Genomic DNA, 14,960 nt, shown 5'->3' with positions numbered 1-14,960 from the left:
TATATTTAACTTTTGAGAAATTATACGGAAGAGTACAAGAAACTTATTTTAATGGCCTAAACTCTTGCCTCTCAAAGCATGGTCGAAGCCACACTGGCACTTCCTGGTTAGAAATGCGGACTATCGGGCCCCACCCCAGACCTCCTGAATCCGAATTTGCATTTTATCAAGATCCCCTGTGATTCACAAACACAATAAAGTTTGCCCCAGACAATATCTCCCACCATTCCACTCCATGAACATATGCCCCAGAGTAAGCACGAGATGGGTGACGCTGACCTGCAATTCCCTCGGTGAGTCTCAGGTCTCACGTGCCTCTCACCTCACTGAGTGGGATTCTGGTGTTTAAAGAGTAATTTGAACTATACACCTAAAACATGACTTCACTGTTTTGTCCCCAGGTTGACCCTCAGCTCCAACCTAATGTCTGGCTTGATTAAAACCAAGGGCTCACATCTTTGCATTAAAAAGGGTGAAGACATTAACAGCTCAGGCTAGTTCAATAAAGGCGGAGCACAGAGTTGTCAGCCTTGAGCACGCAGCCACAGGTCAGCCATAACTCAGATGCAGAGAGAACAGAGCCCTTGAGCAGAGGGTCACAAAAAGATAAACACTAAGTCGAGATGTGGAACACAATCTTTTATGCTCAAGGTTGCTTTTCTCCAAATAAAGTTGCTACCCAATTCATTAATTCTTTAAGCAATGAATTCTGTTAAGTAAATTCCTATGACGGAGGAGCTTCCTACACTTCAATCACACACATAGGTAAACCTTGAACACGGGTTAATGCCAGCTTACCTGCGCACACCTTCCCAGTTCTTTCCTGTCCAGATACTGAAATATATTGATTGCCAACTCGTAAGGCAGTTGGATATCAAAGAAGGGCACATCATCCATTTCATTCTGAGAAGAAAAAGAGAAGGAAATAAGCTTACAATTCCGAGATTTGAAAATGCTCGTATTTATGGGCCCTTTAAATCACCAGAGATAATCTTAGGTGGCGACAATAAATGACAGTGTTTCCCAGGAGAAGCAGAGCGTTCTCACTGCTCCGCAGAGCGCAGAGAACTAACTCAGAACCTGACAACCATTCTCAATCCTCTGACCCCCATAAGCCTATACACACATTCACTTATGAAATCAACAAGACCATTTCCCATAAGGCCTCAAAAAGGAGAAGTGGGGATACCACCTTACAACCTGGGGTATGCCACAGGCATCTGTGCATAAGTCTGTGGAAAGCCTCTTGGCCTCTAAGGAAAGGTGAGCAGCAGGCAGCCAAGAGGGTGAGCCTTGAACTCATGGAGGCCACCGTCCTCCCAGGAAAACTGCTACCACCCCCTAACTTGGAGGGGAGTGAGGACCCCGCAGCCACAGGAGAAGTGCTGACCTCGGTCACTGAAGTGTTTTCGTCAGGAAGAGGGTAAGAGGGCCATAAACATGAGCAAAAAGTAAATAAATGAAACGCTACTCCTGAGTGAGGTGAACACCACTCCCCCGGGCCGCTGGAGAAGCATGAGGTTCCCTAATGCACTCGGGGACGTGCGCTGGTGAACCTGAGTGAGCCAGTGCAAACAAAGCAGTTCTTCTTCGGTGTCATTTATTAATGCGGAGAAATTAGAGCTTGCCTGCCTTTGGATAAGCAATTAGGGATGAGGTAACAGGCTTTATTTGAGAGATAAGGCTGTCATGACGATCCTGGTAGCACAAAGAAGTATGAGTGTGAAACAAAAAAAGCCAAATATGCATACGTACCCCTCTGCCTGTTCCCAAATCCACCTGCCAAAGCTCGCTTTGGTGTGTGCTGCTGCAAAGCTAGGGAAAGCAGCACTCTGACCCAACAGAACTTAATAAAATTCATCTTTAATAAGACTTAGCCGACATCAGTGACTTACTGGTTGCAAGCAAATTATTAATTCACCACTCAGATACAATAGTCATATACTGCAAGTCTCAAAACTGAAAATAGTCTCAGCATTTTTAAGGGAGTATGAACACCAACTTAAACCCTACCAAAGTTCAGGGTAAAGATTTTCTGGAATCACGTTTTCCATTCATCCAGAAGTCTCGGGGCTAAAAGATAATCGAGACCATAAGAATAAAATGAATTCAGCTGCAAAAACAGTGCAAGGCTAAGTGTGAGGGCCAAAGAGAATCTCTAGAGAAAAAAAAAAGTAAGAGCTGACAGTTCTCTGTGGGCAAAAAAGGAATAGAATGTTAAATCAGGAGAGAAACATTGACGATACAGGAAAAAAATCTGCAAGTGTAATTGGAAGACAAAGGGGCCCTTGCCTTAAAAAATAATGGAAAATCACTGGTCTCATGTCAGGCTAGGTCCCCTCCTACAACTAACTGGCTTCACTCAATGTGGAAAAGAGGCATCACTTTCTCTTTCAGCCCAGATACAACTCCTCAACACAACCCTGATGGGAGCCACTGCCAGTCGAGGAAAGCTGCAACCCGGGACTCTCTTCTGCTTTCTCTTCTAGATTATTTGGGGCTCGCTTTGAATATATAATCCAAGAGTAAAATCCATATACTCTTTTGGATTATTTAACTACGGTGAGGTGGAGAAGTCTACCTTACCTACTCATAAAAGAAACAAGAGAACAATATTCCTTATCCTCACACAAGCAGAATAAGGGCAAAGAAAAGCCTACGCACATGAAAAATAAACTCTTATTTAGCTTTTCACTGTTAAGTGACATACAAAGCATTGTTTTCTTCAATCGGTCCCTTCAGGACTCACTATAAACTGGTGCCTGGACTTCACACTACTGTGATGAAGCAGGAGAAATCAATTGCGTTTTCAGTTATTCTGGTGCGAAAAAGTCATGCTTCTAGTGGCAGGAGGCTTCCCTCTTTTGCCTATCCAGTTGGCCAATTCTCTATTCTCATCCTGGAAAACAATGCCTCTACCTTAGCATACCCCATCCCTCCTGGATCCCAACCAGCACGACCTCTGGGATGCGGCACCCAAAGGAAGTTTGGAGCAAAGATTCAAATTAATAATCCTGGTTCTGCCACTTGACTAGCCAGGAGACCAGGCTGAACGTATCTGAGCCTCAGCTTCCTCATCTGCAAAACATAAACACTAAATTAAAATTGGTAAACACCAACATTACAAAGCCAAACCTTTTTTAAAAATCACTGTGCTCTTAGAATTACGTGTAAACTCCAAAAATTACGGTCAATCCCAAACAGATTAAGTCCCAGACTTTTATGGAAATGACTTTCCCTGATGCTACCACTGGTTGGAAAATGGCAGGAAAAAAGGGAACCAAAATATTAAAGGAAGGTCTACTATCTTAATATATAGACGCACAAGGTCAGGAGACAAAATGCTAAAGTTTTATGTTGGCAAGACATTCTATCAACGTCTCTTGTAGTGGATACTAACTAAGATGGGTCACTCGGATTCCCCCTCTGGGTCCACGACACTCATTCCCCCAGATGTCTAGAATGCCACCTGCTACTGGGTCACAGCTGAGTCCCTTCTTAGGCACTACCCTTGGCCAAACAAGCTGCCCTGTCAAGGTTACATCTCCTGGGAGGGCAGTATGCATCCAATGACTAGTCAATACCTGGGGACAAAGGCCTGGCCCCCTTGTCTCAATTTGGGTCCTCTCAGAAAGGCCAATCCACTAAGTCACCTGCATGCAAATCTCCATCTCAGAGCCTGCTCCATAAAAAATCCAACCTTTTTTCCAAAGCAATAGACGTGATCCACGAGAGTCTTACATTCAACACATCCCAAGATTCTTATGCACTTGACTCTGGAGACATTAGGTAACCTAATTCCCTCTCCTCTACTCGAGGAGACATGATGGAGTACAGATAAGTCATTATACCAAAACAACCAAACAAACAAAAATGCTAGAGTAGCTTCAAGGCTCAGTAAATTACTTATAAATTTCACTTTGTCATTATTAGTAACATATCGCTTGGGAAACGTCTTGCTAAAGTTAGACCCTGTGGTTGAAAATGCAACTCTTTTATTACCCGTGATTTGACAAGAATATGGAGCCACATCCTGGACAGAGGTTGCTGTCCTTTAACCATGTGTAACCTAAGAGCAGCATCGTAATGTCTTGAACACTCTTTGGTACTTCCCACAAACATACGAAGAAATTACGACTCGCTACCAGTGTGCAAAGAAATACCTTGTAATCTAAAAGGTACTATCAGACTTCCATCTAGGCTATTTTGAATTACACAGACATCCAAAAAGTTATGGGCCACATTAACCAAGTCTGTATCTATACTGACTTAAAAACATGGACATGAACAAGCTGGCATTTCAGAAACAAAGATATTCCAAGAAGGAACACACTGGAAATAATATAGGGAAAATTGGTCACACTATAAAAATGTCAATATGACCAAAATGTTAATAATTTCACATTAATTTAATAGCCCAAGTAAAGTAAGAACGGCCAAATTTATTTTACAGAAGACCATACAGAAGATCAATAAATTCAAAATTTTAACATTCCTTCAAATTTAAGAAAAAACATCATTTTGATAACATACAATCTGGCTTTTTAAATTCTTTAATGGCTCAGATATTGATTCTCTACCACTATTGATGACTCTTGTCCTATACTACACATCAAAATTATCTGTGGAGTTAATTAAAAAAAAAAAAAAAAAAGCAACAGGTCTCATTCAGACCTACTGCCCACACTACCACGGTGGTCAACATCTCTCTCAAGGAATCTCGTGCACATGTAAAGAGAACCCCGACCCTAAATTATACAGATATAAAAATCAATACTCTCAATAGAGCCAAAAAAAAAAAAAAAAAAACCCTCAAAGGGTTCATGTTACTTTGTTAATTCAAAGTCAGTGAATACTAGATTTTCCCAAAGTCTACTGGACTTATTCCAAAAATGCTAAGAGAAATTGCAAATAGATCCATCCCCAAGGAGGCTGATTTGTACTCCTATGTGCTAATGTAAGACTAATTCTGTAAATGGATTGGTTCTGTGCCTTTCCGTTAGAAACTTAATCTGTCTTCTCTTGTTCAGTAGAAGAAGGGATAATTACTAAGAGCCAAATCAGTAAAAAGTGAAAAAACTGACTTAAGTTTTGTTCCCAATGTATATCTCCGGGGCAAAAAGAACACTAACAATCTCTCTAGGTGGTGTAAAGCATCTGGAGTTCAAACAATAGATGTGCAATAACATTTCTGCTAAATCTGTGACTGAAAGAAGACTATTTTCTAAAGGAATTTATCTCAACTTTCCACATACTGCAAGAGCTGAGCAGAACAGACCCACACAATCTCAATCAGAAGGAATGGATGAGTTCCAGTTTCACCAATGTCTTCTTTAAAGGGGGGAAAAAACCCCCCAAAACCGGATGACTTGGGTGGAAAAAGTCTGAAACACTGTAAAGATAAATAGGCATTCACACTCCTGAATTTGTCTCAAAATTCATGTTCTTACTTATACAAAGCAAGAGCCTCTGAGCAATGATATTATGAGACTTTTTCTTTTTCCTATACTTATGAATTCTCCTAAGTATTTTTACAATGAGCATGTGATATTTTCACTGACAAAAGCAACACATTTTTTAAATAAGGTGTTTTATGTTCAAAACATCTCAATTCAGGGCCATGCCAGCTACTGGGGGAAGGGAAGTACTGTTAGCAAATGTGTAAGAAATGATGTCTACATTCAAGGAGCTAAAATATTTTATAGAGATAAGTCATCATCATGTAAAATAGAAAACAGGAAAAATAGAAAAAAATAGAAAAGGCAATATAGCCAGTCTCCTAAGGTATTCCAAAGTTCATTAGTAAGTCAGCTGTTCCAAACTTCTAAATCATTTCTCCAAAGGAACAATGCTATAAAGAGTGGCTGAGCTCCCAAGCAGTCCACAGAAGGCCAATTTATCTCCTGACATTTAACCTAATCCCCATGCCTAGTTATGAGAAAGAGCAAAAGGTGTTCAATAAATTTTTGTCGACTGCATGCGTGGATGACTACAGACTCTAACCAGCAAAGTGCCTGGCACACAGCAGATTCACAAACAATGTCCATGGGATAGGATTTATCACTTTCTTATGGGCTTTCCAACTTCAAGAACTATTCTCATTCACCACCGATTGGTACGATTCCCCTGGGAACTCTGGCAAGGGATGGAGGTAGAAAATGCCGTTCTAAAGGACTGGGGAAGCAAGTGCTACGGGGTCCCAGGAGGCTGGGTGCACAGTGAAGAGCGTCGCACCTCTGCTTTCAAAGCCTCCTTTAGTCTAAGCTGGGATCGGGGCTGTGGGATCCAGAAAGGAGAGAAGTCAGGGGGAGGAGGAGATCCCTTGTTCGGTCTAGTGTGGGTATGGATTTGTCTGTGGAAAGAGTAAATAGTTTCACGTCAAGGGTCTCAAACTCTCCAAGTGCATTTCTACCAATAGGATCAGCTATATGATTTGCGGAGGCCACTGTAAAACGAAAATGTGAGGTCCCTTTTTAAAAAATGATTAAGAATTTCAAGATGGCAACAACACAGCATCAAACCAAGCACAGGCCTCTTCTGAGCCTGGGGCCCTGTGTGACCACATAGATCACAGAGGACCATGAGACCAGTTTGCCCTGGCCACCACATTACCTTTGCACTTACTGTTCTCTGTCTAGAATCCCCTTCCCCAGATCTCAGCATGCTTGCTCCCTCACCTCCTTCCATGAAATGTGCCCCACCAGGAAGGTCCTTTTGGAGAGCACTATTTAAATTTACAGCTCTTCCTAAACACGTAAACATTCTATCCCTTCTACTTGCTTTATTTTTCTCCGCGGCATTTAATACCTTGCAATTATGTGTTCCTTTTCTAGTCCCCTCTCTCCTAGTGTGTAAATTCTGTAAAGGCATGCATTTTTTTTCTGTCTTGTTCAGTGCTGTATCCTCAGCACCTAGAACTGTGCCTGGTACTAAGAAGCCACCTGGTAAACAGAATGAATAAATGAACCTCAACTGCTTTGAGCAGCAGAATCGTCCAATAAAGAGATGACCTAAGTTACAAGTTGTTCTAGGATACACAGAGCCTATTTCAAAATGTGCCCAAGTAGAGATCTGTTCATTCGTAACAGGAAAAAAATGAATGGCACTAACAGAACATTTTAGTTGGGGGAAAGAGAGAAGGAAGAAAACTTTGGGCTGGAGCAATCAGGGAAGAGTTAACATAGGAGACAGAATTCAACTTAAACCTTAAAAGGAAGGCAAAGTCCAATAAAGAGGAAGGGAAGTCTCTCCAAGTATAATTCATGAGTTCGCATTTGATTCCATTTATCTCATTTCATATTATGAAGTTTCCTTGTTTCTAACTCAGAAATTAAGCCATCAAATTGATCTTGTTGACAACACAGTTGCAGGCTCTGACTAATTAAATATTGGCATGGTGAGCAATAAATATTGGCCAGCAGTATTAAAAATTTTATCAGCCCTGAAAACCCAAATCCTAACTTGGAGAATGCTTTGAATGTTCACAGGGATTCTAACAACCACAGAGCCTCTTTATAAGGTTGTTGGAAGCAGCAATTCTGCTCATGTTATTTCAACTCAACAAACACAGATGGGCTCCTACTGTACTAAGTACCACAGACAGGAGTACAAGATAAGACAACAGACCCTGCCCTCCAGGGATTCCCAGCACAAGAGGTGAGGAAGCAAAGGGCTTATCAGTGATAAGTCTTAGCAGAGGAAATGAACTTTTCTATCATACTAATGATAATAAAAGCACCCAATTTATTGGCTGCTTACTGTATGTCAGGCTTGGTGCTAAGTATGTCCCAAGTCCTATTCATTTCCTCTTCACATGATAGGTACTAGCATCATCCTCATTTGATAAATAAGGCACAGCAAGTTAACTTGCCCATAGTCAAACAGCTAGTCAGCAGCAGAGGCTGAATTTGAACTTGGATCTGCCTGACTCTAGAGCTTGGACTAATAACCAGGGCTATCCTGCCTCCATTAATGTCATCCTTTTTACTTAAAAGAAGACTGTAGGCTTCTGAGGTCAGGAAGTATCCATTCCACTTACTGCTGATTCCCTAGCACCCAGCTGATCAATACATGTATGTTGGATGACTAGAAAACACATACATTCCCATAGTTTAGCGCTGCTTCAAACACGTACCCCCCTAAGTTGGACATCTTGTTTCTGTTGTTTCCTGCCCAATATCCATTCTCTCGTCTTTTCTTTAGGAAACCACCTTACTCTCACTCTTGGTCAATATGGTTTAGATGGGGCTGGCCTCAACCTTAGCTTCAGGAATGGGCAGTGGATACAAGTCTAGACAATTTGAGTCAGTAATTGACTCAAAGATGGACACATGACCCCATCTAGACAAAGAGGAACTAAAGTTCATGATTTGCTGCATAAAACAGAAAATAGATGCTCTCTTTCCCCTGGTTGCTAACCTATAAGAATATAAGATTACAGTTGCTGGTAGCTATTTTATCCCAAAGAGGGGAGAGTGTGCCTCTGAATAAAGCCAATAAAAGGAAAGTAAGACCAAAAGATGGAGACATTTCTAGTTATATTATCTAAGCACCAGAGCAAGCACTACCACCTGGAATTTTCAGTTACATGAATCAATAGATTCCGGTTTGGGGTTTTTTTTTTGGCCAGTTGAGTTGGGTGCTGGTTACCTGCAGCCCAGATTCTGGATACATCACATACATAAAAATTGGACCACATAACCACCATAGTGAAGAAAAAAAGCAGCACACTTACAATTATATGCAAGTGGCTCCACTACCTTCCAGAAGCCTGAGTTTAGGGCGAGCGGAAAATGGAAGACAAAAGAAAGTGCTACTGCCTCTGAAATTCCGTCCAGGAGCGCACCATTTCTTTCACTAGTTTAACCACATACCAGAAAGACAATTTAGGTGTTCCCAACTCACCACCTAAAAACAGATGGCTTCCAACTGCTATTGCTAAAAGCTTCACAAGAGAAGACAAAGCTCAAGGAGAATCATTTCTAAGTTTTCATTTCAGCTGTGTTTGTCCATCAAAGGTGTGACCAACCAGATCCAACTCTGAGGTGGTGCTGTTCACCCACCTGTCAAAAGGCAACTTAACTCTTGACTGCTAATCTCTTAGTCGTTCTAACTCTAGTGATGATACTGAAGACTCTGAAGTGAAAGAGACTGCAACAAAAACATAATAGGACGTACTCGTATAAGAGAAACATCAAAACTTTTAGGAAAAAAAAAGGAGGGGTTATGTAGGAGGTGGTATCAGATTTTTATTTTCCTTTCATGTCAACCGAAATCAGCCTGTGAGAGTTTCTGGGGCATCCCAAATGAAACGATCTTCCTTTTTAGGAGTTACTCATGCATCGAGCATGGATTCTCTAGAAGACACACCCAAGGCAGATCCAGGCCACAGACAGGTTTTTACCTATGGTGTTAGTACTTAAAATGTTATTTTTTTATAAGTTACCAAAAGTTAAAAATAGGAAGAGTTTGTGGTAGATTGTTGTATTAACGACCCCTACTGTTTATGCCTCCCTACACCCAGGCATTTGGGTAACTCCACACTGACTCAGGGCTTGGCCACATGGCTTGCTTTGGCCAATGTGACAATAACAAACATGACCTAGGCAGACTTCAAAAGCACTGGGGTTTGCCCTCCTGCTCTCTTAATTATAAGACGGTCCACCTAGGGCTAATCTGCTGGATGATGAGACACACATATCTTCTTTCACACACACACACACACACACGCTATCACACACGCTGCCAAGATTACTACACGCGCCATACAAGACACACACACACACACACACACACACACAATACCACAATTCACCTCTCCACCTCACCCCACCCCACTCCCACAGCCAGCCCCGAGAAGAAGAGCTGCCTAGATCAGGGGTCCGCAACCCCTGGGCCATGGACCAGTACCAGTCCATGGTCTATTAGGAACCAGGCCGCACAGCAGGAAGTGAGCGGCAGGCGAATGAGCAAAGCTTCATCTGCATTTGCAGCCGCTCCCCAGCGCTAGCATCAGGGCCTCAGCTCCACCTCAGATCATCAGGCATTAGATTCTCACAGGAGCAACAGACCCTGGTGCCAAAAGGGTTGGGGACTGCTGGCCTAGATGACCAGCAGCTAACCTCACACATATGAGAGAGCCCACCTATGCCCAGGCCAAACTGCCACCCTGTAACGTGGTGAGCTAAACAGTATAGTTTTAAGCCAAAGGTTTGGGTGATTTTTATGCAACACAAACCAGACAATCCACATGAAAATACATATTCCCAAGTAAAAAACAAAAATCCCAAGACTCTGCAACACTGTGATCACATTCCTACATGGCAATAACCAGTTGCCCTGGGCAGTGGCTACCACTTTTAGTGCAGCCATAGCATGAATTTCTCAGTTAGTCACCATCACCTTACCTTGGAGTCAAGTTCAGCTGCCATACGTTATCTCAGTTGGGTGTTATAGCAAAGAACATGAAATACTATATTCCACATACTTGAGTTACTATCAAAAGTAAGAAAACCAGTACATTCCCTTTGGAAAATTGTCAATATCTACTAAGCCTGAACATATGCATACTTCATGACCTAGCACTTCCACAACTAGGTGGATACCCAAGAAAAATGAAGTACACATTCCAAAAGATGTACAAAATGTTCACAGCGGCACTATTCCTAATAGTCCCAAACTAGCTATTAACAAACTAGTTAGCAATCATGTCCACCAACAGTAAAATAAATAAAACGTGGCATATGCACAGGGATAAATCTCATACATAATGCTATGCACAAGAACTCAGACACAAAAGAGTACATGCTGTATGATTCTACTTATATAGTTCAAAAACAGACAAAACGAAAATAAGGTGTTAGAAGTCAGGTGAGTGGTTACCCTTGGGTAGAGAGAACATGTGAGGGTTCTTATAAGCTATTAATTCTGTTCTGTAATCTGGGTGCTTTTACATGGATTTGTACACTTTTGAAAATTCATCAAGCTGTACATTTATGAGTCATATGCTTCAATACAAAGTTTGATTAAAAAAAACTTTAAAAAGTAGAAAAACAAAACCAAGAGGAGGGCCACGTTTCAAGAGAAACAGTTAAGTATTTTTCTTTAGGGGTATCCTAAAGACAAATTCTATACTATAATATTTAATGTGATGAAAAGAATGATGCCATTATGAAATAAATCATTAAAAAATGGCTAGAATCTGGAAAAAATGCATAACAAAACACCTGATGAATTAGGAAAAAGACCTAGCCTGGTTCCCTCATTTGTATTACCAGCCTGATCTCTGTGGGCTTTGAGGCTTACAACCAATGAATTATGAATCCAAGCCTTTTCTATAAAGGTTATCATCATCTTTCAAACTTAAGATATGGGGTTTACTGCCCCTTAAAAAAATCAATTACCTTCCTAAAGCTCACCTGCCAGAGGAGGCTAATAATGGTCACTGGAGAGGGTTGTTGGGAGAATTGAAGATTATGTCTCTAAACTTCTGAGACAGTACCAAGGAGAAAGCATGTAAGCATACAATGAATTGTTTACAGCAGTGTTACTGATGATTGCAAAATACTAAAAATAAAATGAGATGTGCCCCAAAGGTTGGCTGCTGCTCATAGTGGTACTGAACCTAGCAGCACGTAACATGGTGATCCTGAAGGGGGCAGAGATCCAAAGGCACACGTTAGGGCAGGCTTTCGCTAACTACATAGAAAGTTAGATTCTGATATGCCCCTTGCACCCTCCAATAGGCAGCCCCTTCCCATTTTTTGGAATAGTTCATTTAGAGTTCTACTATTTTTGATATCAATGCCTACCCCTCAGGAGTGTTAGGGCTGGAAAGTCTTGGGAATCAGAATCTCAAACCGAGCTGTACAGCAGAGAACAACAACATCTCAAACCTGCCTGATCATCCCAACCACCAGACTTCTGGGTCCCACCTCTGTAGACTGGGGCACCAGGTCTGGGGAGGGGCCAGAACCTATATCTTAATTAGGCCTAAGGTGATTCTGCTGCCAAGTCAAGTTTGGGAAATTCCTACCTAGTGAAATGTAGAGCTCAACAGACCAGGATCCAAATTCAGTCCCTAGAGTTTATCAACTGGGTAGCCTAGCCAAATTACAGAAAATCTTTTGAGTACTCTTCATTTGTAAAAGAATAGCAATGCCCACCTCCCAGGATTGGTGTGAAGCACAGTCACTCCTTTCAGTGGGGGAGGATTTCAGCTGTGAGGCTCCAAATTTACCTTTGTCCTAATCTTTCCTGTTTGTCTCTACTCCCATGGGCTAGTATAGCTTCAGCCTACAAATCTACTTCCTTGGGAATAACTTCTACAGAGATCTGGACTGACCTGAGCATCTTATCAGATGCTACCTTCCCAAGGCCCCAAGGCACTGAAAGATTTTATTTTTACATGTGTCAGACTTGTTGAGTGTTGACCGACTTTTTACAGAAGCAGGTGTGATGCCGGCATAAATTTTCATATGTATAAGAATTGTCGCATTAGAGAGTGTTTATAACTTGCACCGAAAAAGGTTATTTACAAACTTAGAGATAAGGCAGAGCACAGGACCAGACGCTTAGTGAAAATTCTTAACGTTATTTGATATAACCACATATTACATAAACTATTAAGCCATCATTCATCAAAATAACTTGCCAGTAACAGAATTACTCCCGACTGGGAAGCTGTAGAAGCCTAACTTAAATTGAACCATTAAAACTGGCTGTCTTGTCTTCTTAACCCTAGATATGTTTCAATTGATTTCCACTGTCACACCTTTGTGAAGGGTTTTTGTTTCTTTGTTTTGGGCCTGAGGGTCTCTATCTTCCTCTAGATTTTCGAAGGGATCCACACCTCACAAAGTAAGAACCTCTATACTTAAAACAGTGTCCAAAGGATTCTTCTTTTTTTCCCCTTTCATTATTTTTGAAGTAATACATGCACAGTTAGAAAAACTTGAATACTGCAAATAGTATATAGAGAAAAATTTAAATTCCTTTCCATCCACGTCCTCGGTCCTCCTCCCCCAAAAAAACCCTGTTAAAAGTTTGGAAATCATTCCGGAGCAAGATTTCTCGGTCTTAACCAATACTGGCATTCTGGGCCAAATAATTTTGTGTGGGGGATGTCCAGTGCGTTGTAGGATGTTCATGAGCATCCCTGGCCTCTGCCCGCAGCAACGCGCCACTAACCCCCGGTCGTGGCATCCAAAAATGTCTGCAAACACTGCCAAATGGGAGGACAAAATCGCCCCAACTTAGGAACTACTTCTGAACATACGCTGTGCATGCACAACCAGAGGTGTGTGTACCTCTACTTTTTCTCTCCATAGTGGAGGCACAGAGTTACTTTGCAACTCACTGGGGGATTTGTACCAGGGAGGGGTTAGGGCTGGCCCGGGCCTCAGCAGGAGGCGACGGTCACTCACCAGGTCACGGATGAGTTGGTCCACCAGCTGCTCCCCGCCCCCAGCGCCCTCACGGGCCGGAGGGGACCGGGAACGGCTCGCAGCCTCCTGCCTCTCGGCCCGGGTGGTCCGCGCCGCGGCCGGAGGCCGCCCCGCGCCCTCCAGAAGGCTCTGGGCCAGCGCCAGGTACCCCGAGGCCTGCTCCCCGCGCCCGGGCGCCACCTCGGGCAGGCGTGGCCGCCGCTCGGCTGCCTCGGGCCGCCGTCGCTTCCTCAGCGCCTGGGCCTGCGCCAGCTCCTCCTGCCAGCGCCGGCGGAACTCATCCAGGTTGTGGTTGTCCATAGCCACTTCTCCTGGCCCGAGCGTCCTCCTCGGCCCTGCCGGATACCTCGGAACGGTCCCTCCACGGGAAGTGTCCGCCTCGGCCGGAAACCGGAGCGGGAGCTGCACTCGGGTTCCGGGTGGGCGGCCCCGCCCCCGGCGCGCCCCTCACGGTGTCCAGCGCGCATGTGGCTTGTGGAGCACCAGGCCGAGGTCGGTGACCTGACCTCGGGCCCAGCTTGTTTTCTTTCCTGCCTGTGGCTTTTGCCTAGCGCAGATTTGGCGCCAAGCACTGTTTCTTCATTCAACAAACATGCATTGAGCAACAATCATACGCCAGAAAATAAAACTAGGTAAGACAATAAAACAAGGCAAGGGGTGGGGATGGGAGGGATAACTTTAGAAAGATGGTCAGAGAACGACCATCTGAGGTATCAATGTGAACTACTAGCGAGATGAGAGGAACCAACCATGGGATGATCTGATCTCTCGGAAGAGAGATTTCCGGAATGAACTACAAGTGCAAGGGCTATGAGATTGGAAAGTGACATACAATTACACTCCATCTTCAAAATGCTCTGTACCTGCCGTTCCTTCCTCAGGGAATTTTTCTCCCCACCCTGACCCAGTTAATTCCTACAGATCTTTCATATCTCAGCTCACACATCATTTAATCTCCCAACCTCTGCCTTCTCCCTCCCCCCAAAATGTCAGGTCTCCATGTTATTCATTCTTACAGCGGTCCATACTTCTTACAGCACAGAACAAAATTTGTAATTTCATATCTGCATGATTGTTTATTACTATCTCCCTTCCCTAATGGACTGTCAGTTTTTAGCTTGGAGGCCAGCTATTAGTAGGTGCTCGATAAATATTTACTCAATAAATAACAGCCCGTTAAGATGAGAACTATTGTGCACACTTTACAGATGAAGAAACTAAGCCCAAATTCATGTAGCTGGTAATTTGCAGACCCAGGTGCTTGTTACCATAATTTTTTTTTTCAAATCACTGATACTACCAGCATGGTTATTAACCTGGGCTCCAGAGTCAGACAGAGCTAATCCCAGCACCCTCTTTACTCACATCCCCTTTCTTCCAATAATTCCACTTCTAAGAATTTATCCTAAGAGTTCAAAGAATACCTTCAAGGATGTTCACAGAATTACTGTTTATAGTACTGAAAATCAGAAGCAGTCTAAACAGGACATTGGTTAAAAAAAGTTGTGCCTTATT

The 14,960-nt window shown here is 42.9% G+C and overlaps 2 protein-coding genes across 18 annotated transcripts in view; one reads left to right on the top strand and one right to left on the bottom strand.

Annotated features, from left to right (window-relative positions):
• Nucleotides 1-13,823, bottom strand: part of FBXW8 (F-box and WD repeat domain containing 8) — a 103,637-nt gene extending 89,814 nt beyond the window's left edge. For 2 of the 4 annotated variants that reach the window (XM_039868235.1, XM_039868238.1), the window contains exons 1-2: nucleotides 13,425-13,822; nucleotides 799-903 (exon numbers count right to left, since the gene is read on the bottom strand). In XM_039868235.1, coding sequence (XP_039724169.1) covers nucleotides 799-903; nucleotides 13,425-13,745 — 426 coding nt within the window. In that variant the 5' untranslated portion in view covers nucleotides 13,746-13,822. Of the gene's footprint in view, nucleotides 1-798; nucleotides 904-13,424 lie in introns of all 4 variants that reach the window. The other 2 variants (XM_039868237.1, XM_039868236.1) reach the window with 2 other exon arrangements.
• A 27-nt stretch (nucleotides 13,824-13,850) lies between these two features.
• HRK (harakiri, BCL2 interacting protein) overlaps nucleotides 13,851-14,960 on the top strand; it is a 34,955-nt gene continuing 33,845 nt past the window's right edge. For all 14 annotated transcript variants that reach the window (XR_005653965.1, XR_005653978.1, XR_005653968.1 and 11 more), the window contains exon 1: nucleotides 13,851-14,077. The gene's annotated coding sequence lies outside the window, so the exon portion shown is untranslated. The remainder of the gene's footprint in view (nucleotides 14,078-14,960) is intronic.

The sequence above is a fragment of the Pteropus medius genome, unplaced genomic scaffold (genome assembly GCF_902729225.1).
Source record: "Pteropus medius unplaced genomic scaffold, Ma_sr-lr_union100, whole genome shotgun sequence".
Taxonomy (NCBI): domain Eukaryota; kingdom Metazoa; phylum Chordata; class Mammalia; order Chiroptera; family Pteropodidae; genus Pteropus; species Pteropus medius.
Note: the sequence above shows the minus strand (reverse complement) of the source record. Positions and strands in the feature narration are given on the sequence as shown.